The sequence below is a fragment of the Vombatus ursinus genome, unplaced genomic scaffold, assembly GCF_900497805.2.
Source record: "Vombatus ursinus unplaced genomic scaffold, bare-nosed wombat genome assembly UNPS02014809.1, whole genome shotgun sequence".
In the NCBI taxonomy this organism is placed as follows: Eukaryota; Metazoa; Chordata; class Mammalia; order Diprotodontia; family Vombatidae; genus Vombatus; species Vombatus ursinus.
In genome coordinates, this window is record NW_020954587.1 from 13,040,040 (window position 1) to 13,058,681 (window position 18,642).

Sequence of the window (18,642 nt, forward strand, 5' to 3'; positions counted from 1 at the left end):
GAGAGAGAGAGAGAGAGAGAGAGAGAGAGAGAGAGAGAGAGAGAGAGTGAGTGTCAATATATATGTTGAAGTTTCCTAGTATGAAGACAAGGGTTGGGGAGGAAGGAAAAATTGTGATCCATGTACCAATCTCATCCAAGAAGGAAGAAGACCTATAGGTCTGTAGGCAACAACTACCAGGATTTTGATTGGGTGGTAGATATGAATATCATGAACCTTAAAGGAGGAGGGGTTACTGAGTGATGAAGAAAAGGGAAGAGAACCTAGAAGTAACGATGGAGAGGAAGGAGTATTCCAGCCTCCCCTCCTAGACCAGTGAACTGAGGGAAATGAGTGAAGGTGCAGACACTACTGGAAAAAGTGGCCAGGGGAGCTGGGTCATTAGGGAGAGAACCAGATTTTAGTTTAGCTACTAGATGGCAGGAGCGGGAAAGAAAAAGATTTAGGATAAAGGGCATTTTGTTGCCAATGGAACAAGCATCCCACAGGACACAGTGGAAGGACTGGTAGTGTTGGTTGAAACACTGCAGTGGGAGGGTTGAGGGGGATAGACATAAAAAATCAAATGGTGGGGGGGTGGAGTCTAAATGATCTACAGGGGGTTCAGAATTATTGGGAATGGTATAACCAGGTGTGAGAAAGTTTATCATCGTATAGAGGGTGAAACTCCTCTTTCCAAAGAAAGTTACACATCTAATGTCTATGGCCATATTTGAACTCAAATCTTTCTAATTCCAGACCCAGAGATCTAGTCACTTTGCCACCAGCTGCCAGAAGTAGAGGTCACTCTTGGCTAGGGAGATCAGGGAAGTCTTCTTGATAGAGATTTTTGAAAAATCTTAATTTTGAAGGATGGCTAGGAATTCTGCATAGGATGAGAAGGTGAAGTCATTTTTTGGTGTGGAAAATGACATGAGTAAACAAAGTCTCAGAAGCAAGAGAATGTGAGGCAAGCTCAGTAGATTACAAGTCCTCCCATCTTGCTATGGCATATGGGAGGGGTGGTGATGAAGCTGGGAAGACAGATTGGGGTCAGCAGAACAAGTTTGTTGAGTTACTTACTGACAGACAACCTCTACCCAAGTTATTATAATTAATGCTCAAAAAGTTATTAAACAGTGCATACTTTTTGACCCAGTAACACCATTTCTAGGTCTATAGACCTAGAGAGCAAAGAAAGAGGAAAAGGACCTATACGTACAAAAATATTTATAGCAACTCTGCTTATGGTGTCAAAGAATTTGAAACTTAGGGGGTTACTCATCAATTGGGGAAAGACTGAACACTTATATGATATATGAATGTGATGAAGAAATGATGAAGGGAAAAACTTCAGAGAAATCCAGGAAGACTTGTATGAACTGATACAGAGTGAAGTGAGCAGAGCTAAGAGAAGAATTTATACAACAACAATATCTTAAAGACAAATAACTTTGAAAGACTTAGACATTCTGATCAATGCAATGACAAACCATGATTCTAGAGGATTCTAGATAAAATATGCTACCCATTCTCCTCCCCCCCATCCCCCAACATGGGCAATGGAGGAATTTGCTTTGCTTGACTTGTATGTCAATACTTGTGAGTAACAGGGATTTTACTTTTCTTCCTTTTTCAATCAGGGTGGAGGGGGATGCAAAAGCTAGAGAAGACAGATTTTCATTGATTGAAAAAATTTAATTTAAAAAATTATAGTAAAAATTATTATAGTCAGTATCCAAATGAATAAAATCAGCGTATATTATGTCCCCATTCTATCTGGCCTCTTAGCTGCAATGTATTTCACGGGCACATTATGGTAGGCATGGATTAAAAGACTTATAGACACTTTGGCCTGAAGACAAAAAAAAATGAGCCACCATCATTAGAGCTAATAATTAGACTGTCATCTTGGACAGCTTGGTGAAAATTTGGCAGGTGCTTCAAATGCTATAGATAAAACAGAAGGAAAACATGCCAGATCTCATTTCTTTGAAAGCAGGGAGGATTTTAAGCATTTTGTAATTATGTCACACATTAGAAACTTGCTGGGTTTGTTGGGTAAATGGAAAAGCTTAGGCATTTTTATCTTTTTATTCCTTTTATTTAGAACAGTGTTTGCCACTTGGAAGATTGTTTAGTGTCATTCCTCCAAGCCTTCTATATGTTTGATGTGTAATAGAGGTGATAAGTCTGAGATTCCACAGACTTGAGGAAAGAGCTGGTACTGCATGGATTGAGTGGCAGTCATGACTGGGGAGATGGCATCCTTCACCCTGGTCAGAACTTAAATTAGCTGAGTTGGAGAGAAGCAGCAGCACAGGAACAATGAGCAAAATAAGAAAGAGAGAAAGGAGAGCTGAACTGCAGCAAAGAGAGAGATCAAAGTGGGCTGTCAGGTCCTTGCAAGTATCTTGAAACAAAGAACTCAAGACTTTTGAAACTTAGCTCAGTCCTGGAAGCCACCATTATAACCTGAAGGCAGCTAAGTGGCATAGAGGATAGGGTACTAGACCTCAGTTCAAATCCAGCCTTGGACACTTACCAGCTGTGTGACCCTAGACAAATCACTTAACCTGATTGCCTCAGTTTCCTCACCTGTAAACTGGGGAATAATAATAGTACCTACCTACCAGAGTTGTTGTGAGGATCAAATGGGATAACAACTGTAAAGCACATACCTGGTACATGTGCTATGCACATGTTAGTTATCATCATTAGTGGTTTCAATCTGCCCCAGTGCTATATCAGTATTACTAAGGATGCAGTCTCTTCCACTGCTGGTGCTGCTCAGCTGGTGCAGTCCTGATTTCTTCTTCAGTTTGTTTTCTTAATGACTGTGCATCTTAAAAAAAAAAAAACAAAAAACAAACAAACAAACAAAAAAAACCTCTTGGGTGTAACCAGGGTGTGCTGGAGCAAGTCAGAACTTGCTCCAGAGAGTTGATTGTTAAATTTTGAGTGTGAGCATTAAAACCTTGGAAATCAGCAAACACTACAAATCAGGGCTTGATTTATTGTTTCTTTGGTTACCTAGACTTAAGAGTGATGTAGAAAATGTTAATAATGCAGATTAAACTTACAGGTGTCTCCCCTCTACATTGGTTTTTTATTTGTTTAGAGGGGTGTTATTTTTTTTTGAGAGCCAGTTATTAAATATTTACCAGCAAACCCCAAGGTAACCCAAATGTGCCTTCTGGTTCAAAGATCTTGATGGTCCAAATATCTTGATGGTCCAAATCATTCTCAGGGTTTGAAGGGAATGCTTGTCTCTCTGAATTGCAGATTCCAGAATGCCAGTCAATTTTTAAACCCCTAGTAGAGGGGTGCTTTGTGGTAAATAGAGGTAACAGTTACTCAGAACCAAAAATTTACATGTGTGTGTATAAACATATGTGTATGTGCTTTATATGTATGTATGCATACACGGGTGCATGTATGTATCCTGGAAGGATGACTGAATATGGTTATCATTTTCTTGACCTGTCTTGATCTGTCTCCTAGAGGGAGTTTAGAAGGAATTCTCTTGTTTCAAAGGTTTATTCAATAGCTACCTTTGCCATGAAGCCCCTCCCAGTGAACGTGGGATTTTCTCTCTTCAAAGTTTTTGGAGTACTTTGTTGAGACCTGTCCTTTGCACTTATCTTACTTTATCATATTTGTTTTCTTTTCCTCTTAACAATCCATGTCATAGCTATCTTGTATCCTCATCACCTATTACAGTGTTTTTCATGTAGTAGGAGCTTAATAAATTTCAGGTTAAATAGAAAAATAAGCCCCTTTACAACCTTTTAAGTATAACATAGCTCATTCTAGTGATGATACACTATCACTCACTTGTCCTTCATTTCCAGCCCTCCTCCCCCAATACTGGTTTACTCCTCTGTCTGCCTTCTCAGGTCTTATGTCTGACTGCTGAATACCACTAGAGAAAGTCAGTCATACAACCATGCCAATTAGGTCCATTGCACATTTATGTTAGCAAATCTCAACTGGGTCCTCACTACTGTACATCAATCCATTTACCTGATCAATTTCCTTCTTTTTCAAAACTCCCTTAAATGAGGTATGTGGTCTATTCCAATGTCCCACAATGTAATGCCATATAATGGGTTATTTTGGGACCCAATCTAATGGAGTTTTAATGTCTATACCACTAGTGACTAAATATGAGACACTCCCAGACATAGACTATCAATTATCATTATCTAGTTTAAATTCCCTGAAAGTCTTAGGACTCTTTTGAGGGGGAAACACCCTTCTCCTATTCACCACTCTAGCTCTTGAGCCCCCATCTAATGTGTTTTCTATACACACAACCAGTCACTCACAATAATGACATTTTTAGGTCTTAAACATAACCATTTACTAACAATAAGGCAAAATAAATACTATTAGAGTACTAATATATTAGAACAAATACAGAAATGAGAAAAATTCATCATAATACACATATAAACCCAGATTACACTCTTCTATCAATGCACTCAATAGATACAGTAAAGATTTGGCTTGCACTTTTAGGAACCTGGCAGGGAAAACACATAAGGAGAAAAAAACCTCCCAACTCTAGCCTGTAGGTTTCAATGTAATTGGTCCAGTCAGGAACATCTGCACTACATGAAATTTCTTCTCTGGTCATTGCTTGTTGGTCCTCACTGTTCATTCTTCAGCTGGGGAAATCCTCATCTCTAGAACATGGAATAATAAGCTCTTTCAATTAACCATCACCCTTAAAAGGGCATTAGAAAGCATTAAATCTAGATGTGAATAGCAGTTCTCTTTAAGCTAAAGAAAGGCAAAGCTCATCAAACTGGCTTTCTCTGGGCTATTTAATATAGTCCCACCCCCATTCCCAGGCTATTCACTCACCTGGATGCTGCACTGTCCAATTAGAATGGAATTTGTGGCAACACAGGTTCAGGTTTACTGTTTAAGGTGGTTCATCAGGACACCGAGCAGTTGCAAAAATCTCTCTGCTCTCAAACCAGAGGTGGCAACAGAGAACAAGCCCCTACAAAAAAATTTCACCTTTCTCCAACTCTAGGTAGAAAAAGCCACTACTGCAACTCGACCAATGAAATCATTTCTCTCTCCAGTCAATTGGAAATTGCTCAGCTGAAACCTCTCAGTTGACTGCTTCCACCACAGCTACAAGGAAGCAGTGTTTTAGCTGTCTTTAGCTCTTTTCAGGATCTTCTTCCTTCTCTGCTCATCTTGCATGATGCCTCTTGACCTTCCTGTCATTGTCTTCAGTGGCTAAAATGACAACCTCCTGAATCTCAATGACTCAACCTTTTACTTTAAAAGTCCCCAACTTTCTCCTATCAAACTGACAATTCTTTTGAAATCATGTCTCAGCTCTTAAATCTTTAATAAGGTAGTGTATCTCTTTGGTGCCCTTGAAACTATGTTTCTTCACACATTTCTGTACTTTAAAAAATAACCAAGATATTATTACTCTACCATTTATAACATTACATTGTTTCCACACAAGTGAGACATTGCTGTACCTTGTTAACAAAGAGATCCCAGTTGGCAGAGAATTGGAAATGAAGGGGATGCCCATCAATGGGGGAATGGCTGAAAAAGTTGTGATATATGAATGAAATAGTATACTATTGTGCTGTAAGAAATGACAGGCAGGATGATTTCATAAAAACCTGGAAAGGCTTACATTAACTGATATACAACCATTCTAGTCCAGGCCTTTATTACCACTTGTTTGAAGTATTTCTATATCCTTTGTAATTGATCTCCCTGTATCCACTCTCTCCCTGATCCAGTCTAGCCTCTGCAGAACTGTCAAATTATTATTCCTACAGAACAATTCTGACTATGTCATTCTCCTTCTAAAAAGAACCTTCGCTGATTGATCATTGCTTCATTGATACATTCAGTGATTCATCATTAGGATAAAATACTAAGTCCTATTTGGCATTGTGATGAATGAAAAGCCCAAAGAGACAGAGTTATTGGGTAATTAATAATTAATTAATAAGGCTAGCTAATAATCAATAAATTGTTGTCAGTGATTTCTCTCAGTAACCAGACAACTAATGGAGACAAAGAATGCCATATGTGTGTGTGTGTGTGTGTGTGTGTGTATGTATGTATGTATGGTTTTTTTTTTGAAAGGGAATGCTCCTGACAGGAGAAATCAACCTTGATTGGTGGACATTTAATGAGGTGAGCTAGAAGTCCTCAGTTGCTGAGACCATGGCTTGATCATGAGACTCAGCCACCTCCAACAATCTGGACAGGGGAATCTATCTCCATCCAGACTGCTTTGGTTGGTTTTGTCCTTCATGAACTGGGTCACTCGACTCCAATGGAGGGGTACAAGGATATGAACTTATTCCCTAAGAGCAAGAATTCATCTAGGCTAGATTCTCTTTACACTCTATTAAACAGAAGTAATGTTTCCTAGTTGGGTGGGGTCCTGCTCAAGATCAAGGAGCTTGTTCCCCAAAGGTTAGGGCAATCTCATCCATCAGTCATGTCTTTAAGAGACTTACTTTCTACAGGGGCTGGGCCCTAAATAAGGAAATGGAAGCCTGGATCCTAATTAATATAATTTTATTAATATATCACATCAATAAATATTAATTTATTAGATGATATAATAAATATTACTATATTAATATGGTTTTTAATATAATAGAAAATAATCATTTCTCCCAGCATTTAAAGCCCCTCACAACCTGGCTCCAACCTCTTTCCAGGCTGATCACATCTTACCCCCCCCCACCCTAGCCCCAGGCCCTCTGTTCTAGCCAAACTGGTCTATTCCATCTGCTAGCCTCTGCATAAATTATCTTCCATGCCTGGATTGCTTATCCCTTGTAAGCTCTTCCTCTCAGGATCTGTCACTGTCTCTAAGGCTCTCCTCAAGCACTACCTTCTTTAAGAGGTCTTTCCCGATTTCTCCAGATGTTAGCGTTGCCTCCCCCAATCACTGTGTTCTTATTTTGTATCTATCCTGAATCTCCTTACCTGTGAACATATCTTACCTGCAGATTGTAAGTGCTATGAGGGCAGGTACTTTCACTTTTGCATTTGTATCCCAATGCCTAGCACACTCCCCAGCACATACTATGTGCTTAATAAGTGCTTGTTAACTTGTATTTAATATCAATTAAAGAAAATATTGAATATATTCCATGATTTCCTTTTTATGGAGGAGGAGCATTTGGTCCACAAAGGAAGAAAGGTATCATGGTACAGTAGAAAAAACAAACCGAGCGCTGGAAATGATTTCTAGTCCCAGTGCTATTCATCTATGAGAAATTGGGGAAGTCAAAACCTCTTGGAGTCTGTTCCTTTTTCATCTATAAAATGATGGGGGTATATTAAATTACCTTGAAGTTCTCTTTCAATCCTATAATTGCCTTGAACTGATCTGCCAAATATTTCTGAGCAAAAGTTTTCTTGTGGCTTCTCTGCTTCTTTTTAAATCTTATTTTTGTTGTTCCTTTTTTTCTTTTTTGGGTACATATTCCTTCACTTCTCCTATCTAGTGAGCCATCCCTTGTAACAAACATTTAAAAAGGAACACAATCTTAGAATTTGAGAGCTGGCAGCCATCTGATCCAAGTAATATACAAAAGGAATCTCCAGTACAAGTATCAGACAAATGGTCAGTCATCCAGTCTCTGCTTGAAGGGTGGGGAGTAGGGAGGGAACTCACCACTTCCCACAGCAGCCCACCCCGTTAATGAACAGCTCTGTTATGAAGCTTTTCTTGACTTCAACCCTCTATTTACTTCTGCAATTTTCACTCATTGTCCCCTGGTTTGTTCCTAAATCTCTCCTCCAACATGACAGTTTCAGATACTTGAACATATCCCCAGTCTTCTCTTCTCCAGAGAAGTTTCTTTAGAGGAGGAAGCATCTCAGCAAAGTAACCAACTTGACTCAGAAAAGATGCAGCTTAAGCAACACCTATAGGAAGTGTTTCCTGACTCTTCACCTTCTTCCCCAAAGCTGTCTTAGGACTATTCTGTAACCATTTGACATATATCTATATGTGTGTTGTCTCCAGCTGGGTTACCAGCTTGAGGTAAAGACAATTTTTGTATTTCTAGTACCTAGGATAGTGCCTGGTACAGTTGTTGTTTTAAGGTATTTTTCAGAAGCCTCACCTCTGACTCTTCATGACCCCTTTTGGAGTTTTCTCAGCAAAGATACTGGAGTGGCTTGCCATTTCCTTCTCCAGATCATTTTACAGATGAGAAAACTGAAGCAAACAGGGTGAAGTGACTTGCTCCATGTTACACAGCCTTTAAGTGTCTGAGGCCAGACTTGAACTCATGAAGATGAGTCTTCTTGACTCCAGGTCCAGCATTCCTATGCACTGCAAATCACCTAGCTGTCCTGCCTGGCACATAGTAGGTATTTAATAATTGTCCACTGTCTGACAGTTTATCCAACATTCCACATCCAGTCTCTCACCTCTACAATGAAAGCGTTTTGCTTACTTTTCTAGGTCCAAGCTTGGCCATTACAATTATGTAGCTGTTTCCTTCACATTTATATGACTTTAAACATTGTACCTCTCCTACTCCTGGCTCTGCTTATTTCACCATGACATCAGTTCATGCATTTCCATGTTTCTATGAATTCATGTTTCTCTTTCTTATTTTTTGTCAAACCACATTTTTTTTGTTGTTGGCAAAACTTTTATCTCTTCACAGAGCATCATTTTGGCTATCCTTGGCCCAACTCCATCCTCTTTTGGACAGCATCAATTTAACACTGAAATGCCCTCTATTCCTTCCAACAGATTCAATAGTCATTGCTTTCTGGGTCAGTCTTGCAGCTTTCGTGGTGCTTCTATTCCTAATTTTGCTCTACATGTCCTGGTCTGGCTCAGTTCCGACAAGGTAAGTCAGCCAGGATAGGTAAGTGAGCTCAGGTAGATAAACTAACACCAGTAAAGTCACAATCATTCTATGTGGTAGCTGGCATGCTAGTCAGAATGGTTATCTTGGGCATCAGTGATGTTTTTCAAAAACCTGCTGTGCACACAACACTTTAGGTAAGTACTTTATCAGAAGTGAGGATGTTCAGTAGGCTTAGCTAGAGTCAGAAACTCAAGGGCTAAAAATTCTAAAATTTGATTCCTAAAACAAATCCTCCCAAGGTCTACTTTAATAGACATCTGTAGGCAGACACAAGTCAGAAACTTATGGGCAATGGAGAAGTTAGCTTTTTTTTTTTAGTAAGATTTTTGTTAAGCAAGCAAATATGCTACCTTTTCTATTCACCTGATACAAATTATTAGTCATTGGACAAGAAACTGTTTAGAATGTTCACCAACATTATAAGTGAAAATTTTCCCCAATTTAGTGCATAACAGGAATGGATAGTGGGATGAGGGAGAGATCTAAAATTATCAAACATCCACAGAAAGGCCTAAAATGCTAAATAGGGGACAGAATACCTGTTGCTGTGAACATCAAGCCAGCTTTAGTTGAGCTACTGTACAATCTTGAGGCAATGACAAGTTGTTTATCCTGACCTTCCTTATGAGCCCATAATACATGACTAATAAAAGCATTTAGCAAATACCAACTATTCACAATAAAATGGTTCAATAATAAGAACTTAGAAAAATGGATGGTGACCTACTGTATCTCTGGATGTACCCTTAGATAAAGAGAACAGGCTTCATCACAGCTGCCCTCCCCCTCCTCCCACCCATTTGCTTATTTTCTAAAAGGAGTAACACCCTTTCAATAATAGTAAAGCCCCTTTAGGGGCGTGGGTGAGATCAAAATAAAGAAAACCGATTTAGGGCTGATATCATTTTAAAGGATAGTTTGGTCCCAAAGGAACTTCCATTTCTCTTCCTCCCCTACAACTTGATATATGGATATAGAATGAGCTATACTTTCAAACACATCAACATGTGGAAAATTTAACCTGTTTTTGCCTTAGTTTCTTAGTGTATAAGATTTTTCCCCTTCACATCCACTCTGAATCCTCAGTCTACTTCAAAACAAAAGAATTTCCAGTATCCTATAATTTTGAAGCTCAGAGATGACTGAAGCTCAGAAAGCAAGGAATGGTACTTAGCCGGTCATTATTACCCTTAAATTCTTGGGAGTTTTCACTCAAGAAGTTTTTTCTTTCTCTCAGCTCCCCTTCCTTTACTTATAGTGCAGGAGTGAAATATGAAAAACTCCCTTGTGATAATGTGCTGCCTAACCAATATCTTTGACTCTAGTTTCCTATTCTGACCTATCCACAGGAGTGCCCGTTCACACCGTAAGTGCACATGGAATTACATCTTCAACTTGCTCTTCTTTGCCCCAAAAGCCAGAAGCTTTCAAATCAGCCCCACGAGCAACTCCCAGTCTCAGGGCCAAATCAAAGAACTTGAAGATGGAAGTAACCAGCAACAGGGTAATGACTGTACCCCGGATTCTGTTCTAATCACTGCCCCTGACAACACTCCTCCTTTACAAGAAAATGCACATTATAGAGGCCTGGAGGTCTGAGCTGATAGTACAATTGCACTATGTTTAAAAAGAAGCATGGCATTCCCTTCCACCTAGACTGAAGACTGAAGGTGGAAGGAAAGCAAGAATAACCCCATGGTATCAGCAAAAAGAACAGAACAAATCAACCAAACTGGCCATATACTTTTGTGGTAGCTAAAAAAAAAAAAATTTAAAAAAAAGAAAGAAAAAAAAAGACCATTTAGATACAGCAACAGGTCAGGTCAAGATTGACCATGAGGAAGATGAGAACATGTTATTGCAGTTTTACAAATAAAGAATGCTGCTGATTTTATGTAGGATCCTTAAGTAGGTTAGCTGATGTCTGTGTGTCTCTTGTTGGAGGATGGGTCCATAATGAAAATTAAAAAGTGAGTTCATGAGGTTTTTGTGGACATTCACTCAGTTATTTGCAGTATGTGCAGAACTTTATCTATTTATTCTATAACACTCCTTTTACAGATGAGGAAACGGAGGCACGAGGTGACCTGAACTGGCTTTCTCTTTCCCCTACTTTGACCTTTCTTGATATTGGACCTACTGAGTGTGTACTCAGGCTCCTATTCATCATTTCTGTCACCTATCAGCAGCTTTTTCCTCACAAGATGCACCTACCTCAGCACCACAAAGTTGAGTTCGTCTCTGCCCAAGTGGAAAAAAAAAACATTTTCCCCAAAGCCTCCCAAAAGCAGGCCTGATGGAAGTCTCTTCCCTAGAAGTAATATAATGAGAGACTATCTAATGATAGTGTTAAAAATATCATGAGAAATAAATGTTGTTCTTGATAATCCTTACCTGGAATTCCAGAATCTTATTCTTTATCTTAAAATTAGGCTTCATCAGTTAAAATCAAACACAATAAAACCCTATAAAAACCAAACTTTATTAATACACAAAGCACTATGTTCCACATAAAATTAATGGCCTCAGGTAGCAACAGTGATGTTCTCACACAGTGTTACTATTGCTTCTTCTTGTTCCCAAGTCTTCCCTTCAGCCCCACTGAACAACTCTGTGGCATCACAGATCATTCGGATGTGGGCCAGGAATGTATTTATTGGCTTTGCTCCTGGCCAGATATCTTTAATATAAACAGATACCAGGAACACTGCAGCAGCTGCAAAATGAGAGGTCACATAGTCATTAGAACACAAAAACCACTGAGATTGAAAACAATTCAGAATTTCACAGACACTTCCCCCAATTTCAAAACATGCTTATGTGCACCTGGCAGAATCTTAACAAATACCACCTGACAATAGGGATGATAAAAATTGATCATGCTCATGCCTAATTTCTGCTTGATATTTTCCTCTGGTTAAAACAACACTTCCACACTCAGAATAAATTCATGTGGGTTGATAGTTTGAACCTCCTTGGTTTTAACAACTAATGTTAAGAATAAGCAGATACACTGGGACTTCCACCTCCACAATGTCCCTTACATCTATGCTCTCTTTTTCATTCCCATATTCACCATCTTCTCATAGGCTCTCACTACTACCCAAGAGGTCTACTGAATCAGCCCCCTAACATGTTTTCCTGTCTCCCTCCCTCCTTTCCCTGCTTCAGTTCACCCTTTATACTGTTGCCAGAATAGTTTTTCTTACACACACCCAGTGCATATTACTTGTGACAATCAACAACTCTGATAGGGTTTCATTTTGTGATGGCAATGGTGCTACCTGCTTGCTTCTACCAACATGAAGCTGCCTGGATTGAACTGGTTTCCCAACTTTGGTTTTCTCTGGCTGAGTGCTGGATTTCAGGGCACACATGCATGATTCATTGCTTTGTTTTGCTGTGTTTTTATTCTGTGGTTTTTAAGGATGGATATTAGTAACTCCAAGGAAATGTTGAAAAGTTGTAACTTAAAAAAAGTCAATGACTATTAAGAGATATTTCAGTTGCTGCCAGCATGGGGAAGTCAACAGTTCCCAAGAATCATTCAAACCAACAATGCTAAAAAGGATTAGGTGTACCAAAAGTACTGTACAAAACAAAAAAAAACATCAAGAGCTACCAAACTAATGCTACAAAAAACTCCCGTTCTCAGAAAACAAGCAAAGATCTTCAGAGGGAACTGGCAGCTAGAAGGCTGGTTAGTGATTCCTGGCGTTAGGTTTCCTGATGTTGGAAGATAGAGGAGAAAAAAATTTGCTGTTCCTTAAAAATGTACACTTACACACAACGTGATAAAGGTGTGGTTTCATAATGAATTAAAAAAATACATAAAAATGTGTAAACTCAATGCAAGTTGTATAAAACAAGTGACTGCTGCCAAGAAAGCATCATATTTCATATGAAAAGTTTTTCAAATATTTAAAGTGCAAATTCATAGTAGAAGTCAATAAATTTAATTGTTTTACTTTGTCCCAGTTCATTTGCACACCACCACATTTACTTATGTTTCTACTTAAATCAATTCCTGTGCTAGGATGAGGGTGGACAGTCTAAAATGGGACAGTCTGGCACTTGATTCTACTACTTGTGTTGTAATGAAAAGAATATTGGATTTCAGAGTCAAAAGAGTCAGGTTCGAATCCCAATTCCGCTATTTACTATCTCATCTTAGACACCTCACTCAGCTTCTCTGGTCTCAGTTTCCTCATCTATAAAAGGAGAGGGTTGGACCAGAGCTCCAAAATTCCTTTCAGCTCTAAATTCTATAACTTATGAGCAATCTACGGAAACCAAATTCCCAAAGGTTCTTAATCACCTCCTTATTACCAGACCCAACGGCCTATTTTCAGTTCTTATCCTTACTCAATTTTCTGCAGTATCTGACACTACTGACCAATCCTGAAATGCCTCTGCTTTGGTTTCCCTGATACTACTATGCTTCTTGCTTCTGTCGGATCTATATTTATGGCTCTTTTCTCCCTCCTATCCCCTAGATCCACATATTTCTCAAGGTTATTTGTGTTTTAGTTCATTGAATATATGTAATATCTCCTTACTGGATTGTAAACTCTATGATGCCAGAGACTGTGTCTGATGTGTATCTTTCCCTCTCCTCCAACCACCATCCCCCTTCCCCAACATCCTGCCTCCTCACTTACTACCTATGGTAAGTCATTCATTACATTCAGGATAAAATAGAAAATTCTGTTGGGCTTTTAAAGCCCTTCCTAACCCAGCCCCACTTCTATCTTACTTCTTACCTTCCTCCATATACTCTACCAGCCAGTGACTCTGGCCTCCTCAAACAAGACACTCCTATTTCCTGACTCTGGACCACTGTTCTTTATGCCTGGAATTCTCTACTTCCTTATCACCTTGTTCTGGGTTTCTTCAAGTCCCAGATAAAATTCCTTCTTTTACAAGAAACCTTTCCCAATCCTCCTAATGCTAACGCCTTCCCTCTGCAATTATCTCCAAAATATCACACACACTCAAATACGTGTGTCTGTATATTTATATCTCTTTACCTATAGGTAGATATATTGATATAGATACATGTGTGTATATGTATGTATGTATATATGTACATATTGTTTGCACACAGTTGTCTCCACATTGTTTAATCCGTTAGATTGTGAACTCCTTGAGGACAAGCCCTTCTTTGTATCCCTAGCACTTAGCATAGTGGCTGGAACATAGCAGACACTTAATAAATACTCGTTGACATGACCTCCCTGGGCCTCAGTTTCCTGATTTGTAAAACAAGGGGTTTAGACTAGATGGCCTCTGAGGTCTCTTCCAGCTTTAGCTTTATGACTTCAAAAGGCACCTATTTACTTCCTCAAACACCTTGACCTCCCAAATCCCCAGGCTCCTTAAGTCATATGAACTCCTCTTTCATTCTAACCTAGGGACACAGAAGAATGGTCATACTGTAGATTTCCTCACCATCCACCATTCCAATTCCATGATCAAAACACTGGCATTCCTTTCTTTTTTGGCATTCATTTTCATTTCACCTCCTTTACTTATTCTTATCCTCATGGTGACCTCCAATTCCTCTACCTGTTAATTCTCTCTCACGTCATCAGTCCTGCCTTGACTTCATTTTTCTCTCTTCTTCCCAATCTTGACCCCCAACACTACAATCCTCTACACTTGAAGTCCTTGCCCCTCTGTCCGATCGCTGCTAATGCCTTGCCAAATCCCATCTCAGTATTACACCTACCCTCTACCCACTCCAATTCTCTTCAGGTGCTGATGAGTGATACTGGAAGTCAACCAACTCAGATGACTGGGTTCATTAGAAATTTTTATTTAAACATAAATTCTCCTCAAACTTCCCATGTTTTCCTTGACCCAGCTCTCTCAGCTCAAGACCTGACTCATACTATGTTGAGAAAAGAGCTTAACCCTGAGCTCCTTCTCTCCTTCAATTTATCTCAAAACCCCTTGACATCATCCTTTCTTTATTCTAGTTTCTACATGTGTCCTTTATTCCATCCCCTATCTTCTCCAGCAGACTGTCTCCTCAATCACCACCTTTTTCTCACTAATCTTTCATTTTTCCCTTTTTACAGGTTCTGACCCTGTTGCCTACAAACAGTCCCAATTCTCCACCATCCTTAAAATTAATTACTGTACCCTACCATCCCCCCTCTGAAGTTATGATCTTATATCTCTTCTTCCTTTCTCAGTCAAACTCCTGGAAAAAGGTATCTACCCTTTACCTTCACTTTCTCTTTTCTCACTCACTTTTCAGTCCTTTTCAATCTGGCTCTCATCTTCTACACTCAAGTGAAACTGCTCTCCCTAAAGTTACTGATGATTACTCATTAAACTGTGAAATCTGATGGTCTTTTCTCAGTCTTCATCCTTCTTGATCTCTCTGCAGCACTTAATACTGTTGACCAACCTACCCCTTGGATACACTCTCCTCTGGATTTGTTGTTGTTGTTTTTTTAAATCACTGCCTTTTCCTGGTTCTCCTCCTACCTGTCTGATGGCTTCTTCTCAGTTTCCTTTGCTAGCTCATCAATCCTTAGGCTCCAAGGCTCAGTCTTAGGCTCTTTTCTCTTTCTATACTCTCAATGTGATCTAATCAGCTCCCAAGAGTTTAATTATCATCTCCATACAAATGATTCCCAGAATTATATACTCAACCCCAATCTCTCTCTTGAGGCTCCAGGTCCAAATCATCAGTCGACTACTGAACATTTAAAAGTGGATGTTCCCCAGCCGCCTAAATGCAACATGTCCAAAACAGAATCCATTATCCCCTCCCCCAAACCTCCCCTTTCCTGAACTTTTCTATTTCCCTATTTCAAAGGCATCATCACAATTATTCCCACCAAAGTTTACCAAGCCAACCTTATCCTTACCTTTGCTCACCCCACATATCCAATCAGTAACCAGATCTCACCATTTCTGCCCTTATAACATCTCGCATATCTCCTTACTCCCTTCTCTCTACTCACACAATCACCACTTCAATCTGGGCCCTCACTACCTTTTATGTGAACTATGGCCATGGCTTCCTAATTGGTGTCTCTTCCTGCTCTCATGCATCTTCTACAGAGTAGCCAAACAATTTTCCTTAAGCACAGATCTGACTAAGTCACTCCCTTACTCAATCAACTTCAGTGGCTATCTACTGCCTCTAGGACAAACTCCTGCTCCGATTTTAAAGCCCTTTATAACTTGGCTCCACCCTTCCTTTCCAGTCTTCTTATATATTACTCCTTTCCTGTACTCTGCCCAAACTCACTTCCTTGCTATTCCTCACTCGTGGTACCCCAACTCCCTTAGCACAGGCTGTCCTCATGCATTCTTCTCCCCCTACCCCCACCCCGCCCTGCTCCACCTCTCTTTCCTCTAAGCTCAGGCACCACCACCTTCTACATGAAGCCTTTGCTGGTGCCTCCAAGTGTATAGTGCCCTTCCTCCTTAAACTACTCTGTATTTAGGTGACACAATGAATTCAGCACTGGGCCTGGAATCAGAAAGATCCAAGTTCAAATCTGGCCTGACACTAGCTGTATGACCCTGGGCAAGTTACTTAGCCTCTGTCTGCCTCAGTTTCCTCAACTGTAAAACAAAGATAATAATAGCACCTACCTCCCAGGGCTGTTGTGAGGATCAAGTAAGATAACTGTAAAGCACTTTAGCACAGTGGCTGGCACATAGTAGGCATTTAAAAAATGCTTGCTTCTAGCTGTGTGACTCTGAGCAAGTCACTTAACCCTGACTGCCTCACCAAAAAGCAAAAAACAAAACAAACAAAAAAAATGCTTCCTTCTTTCCTTCCTATTTGTTTTATACAAGCTATGAGTACATGTTGTCTTCCTTAATAGAATGTTAGCTCCTAAAGGCAGTAACTGTTTTGCTCTTGTCTTTGTACACACAGCACTTTGCATAGCTCCTAGTGGAGTTTACTAAATGCTTGTTTGCTGATTGATTAAACAAACAAATGTATATTACCTTGTTTCGTTTTGTCTTCTTCATCTGTAGAAGAAAGAGTGATTGTTTCTAGTACTTCATGAAAAGAGTTCTCTATTGGGCCCTGGGATGCCATCAAGTGAAGCATGACTGTATTGAAGAGGCAGAGGACACTCTGAGTGGCTGCCTTCAGTTCTCTGGCACTGGAAAGCTGGCTGTACAGCTTAAAAATGCTGTTTCTCCACACAACATCTCTGAGAAGTTCTGTGACAACTATCTGGTGTGGCAAAATACTGCTTTTAAACCACCTGAGGACTTCTGGAACACCCTGGACATCCAGTGTTGGGTCAATCAGAGAGCCAATCTCCCATCTGGCCACCAGAACAGCAGTGGCACCAACAAGCCCCGCTGCTTCACTCTCAGAGTGAGGAGCTAAGTGGACGTGCTCTTGCTTTGACTCTGTCTCTGCTACAGGGAAGACGGGCTCCCAGTAGGTCAATACAGACCTCAGCAGATCCCTGCATTTCTTCAGGCTGGAAGTCTTTAACTCTGGATCAGTTGTCTCCTCTGGATCCACCTCCATCTTCTTTTTGTTACGCTGAGCTTTAGATCGAGCTGCTGCAGGGGGTTTGTTCCTATCTTTAATAATTTCTGTTGCACAAAGGAAAAAATATCTTAGGTCATATGAATGACTCCTAAGTACTTGTTCTCACTTATGAGACATATTTATTGAACTCTCAGTAGTTCCAAGATACTATGAAGGATGTAAGATGAGTAAGACACAGTCTGCTTTTATGGAGCTTACAGTCTCATGAAGGATACATAATACATACAGAAATAGACAAAAAAGAATATTTAAGTTCAATGAAGATGGGAATTCAGACAGGACATTACAGATGGCAAGGAGATGGAATCAGGGCAAACTTATGGGTGAGGTGGTAGCTAAGATGGGCCATAGAAGAATGGGTAGGATTTGCAAGGAAAAACTGGGGGGACAGGAGTGGGGCAAGCAAGAGCTTTTCAGGACAAGGAACAAAGCAAGCCAAGGGAGGGCGGCAGAAAAACTCAGGTTGGTGTAACAAATAGTACAGAGTGTAGCATATATGAAGAATAGGAAAGTAGGAAAGTGTAGAAAAGTAGCTACATTGATGGAGTGGTAGCCTTCCAAGACTTTAAAAACAACATAGGTCTGTATAACCTGTTTTCCCTCCTTCCTGCTCTAGGGGGCAATGAAACAAATTGGAATAGTGAAACACAAGATTTAGAGTTGGAGGATCTGGATTGAAATTCTAGTCTGTCACTTCCTAGTTATGTGATCTCAGGCAAATCACTTCCCTCTAGGCATCAGTTTCCTGATCCAAACAAGAAGTCTGGATTATATGAGCTCTAAAGTTCTATCTCACTTTCAATGAATGATCCTAAATGAAAAGGCATGGGAAGTATATATGCAAGGCTTCATTTATAATCTCTTCCTTCTGGTGCAAAATTTATATGGTATTTAATACCATAAGTTCAAAATTTAAAAAAGAAAATTTGAAAAATTAAAAAGTTTATGCAAAAGTAAAACAAAAAGATAAGGTATAGGAAAGAATCCTCCTAACCATGGAGTTTTTCCTCTGTCATGCTAGATCAAACTGAGACACCCTAAGTACTGCCCCATGAATTAAGAGCTCAGTCTAGGGGGTTTTAGGTAGCAGAGTACATAGGAGAAAAGCTGAAAGAGAAGAGCAAAAAAGAGTTTCACTTGGAGCACAGTCCGATAACTTGAACCCTTTCCTGCTGCCTGCTCTGCAGGACGTGGAAGATATACATGATA

The 18,642-nt window shown here is 39.8% G+C and overlaps 2 protein-coding genes across 5 annotated transcripts in view; one reads left to right on the forward strand and one right to left on the reverse strand.

The window, feature by feature from the left end:
• Nucleotides 1–16,977, forward strand: part of MRAP (melanocortin 2 receptor accessory protein) — a 24,836-nt gene extending 7,859 nt beyond the window's left edge. The window contains exons 2-4 of one of the 3 annotated variants that reach the window (XR_003570312.1): nt 8,765–8,864; nt 10,235–10,855; nt 10,947–10,975. Coding sequence is in view for 2 of the 3 variants with exons in the window: in XM_027875487.1 (XP_027731288.1) it covers nt 8,765–8,864; nt 10,235–10,389; nt 10,947–11,182 (491 nt within the window). In the remaining variant the exon portion in view is untranslated. Of the gene's footprint in view, nt 1–8,764; nt 8,865–10,234; nt 10,856–10,946; nt 11,279–16,898 lie in introns of those variants that run through there. The other 2 variants (XM_027875488.1, XM_027875487.1) reach the window with 2 other exon arrangements.
• Nucleotides 11,349–18,642, reverse strand: part of URB1 (URB1 ribosome biogenesis homolog) — a 105,017-nt gene continuing 97,723 nt past the window's right edge. For both annotated transcript variants that reach the window (XM_027875485.1, XM_027875486.1), the window contains 2 exons: nt 16,869–17,477; nt 11,349–11,601 (listed from right to left, as the gene is read on the reverse strand). In XM_027875485.1, coding sequence (XP_027731286.1) covers nt 11,411–11,601; nt 16,869–17,477 — 800 coding nt within the window. In that variant the 3' untranslated portion in view covers nt 11,349–11,410. The remainder of the gene's footprint in view (nt 11,602–16,868; nt 17,478–18,642) is intronic.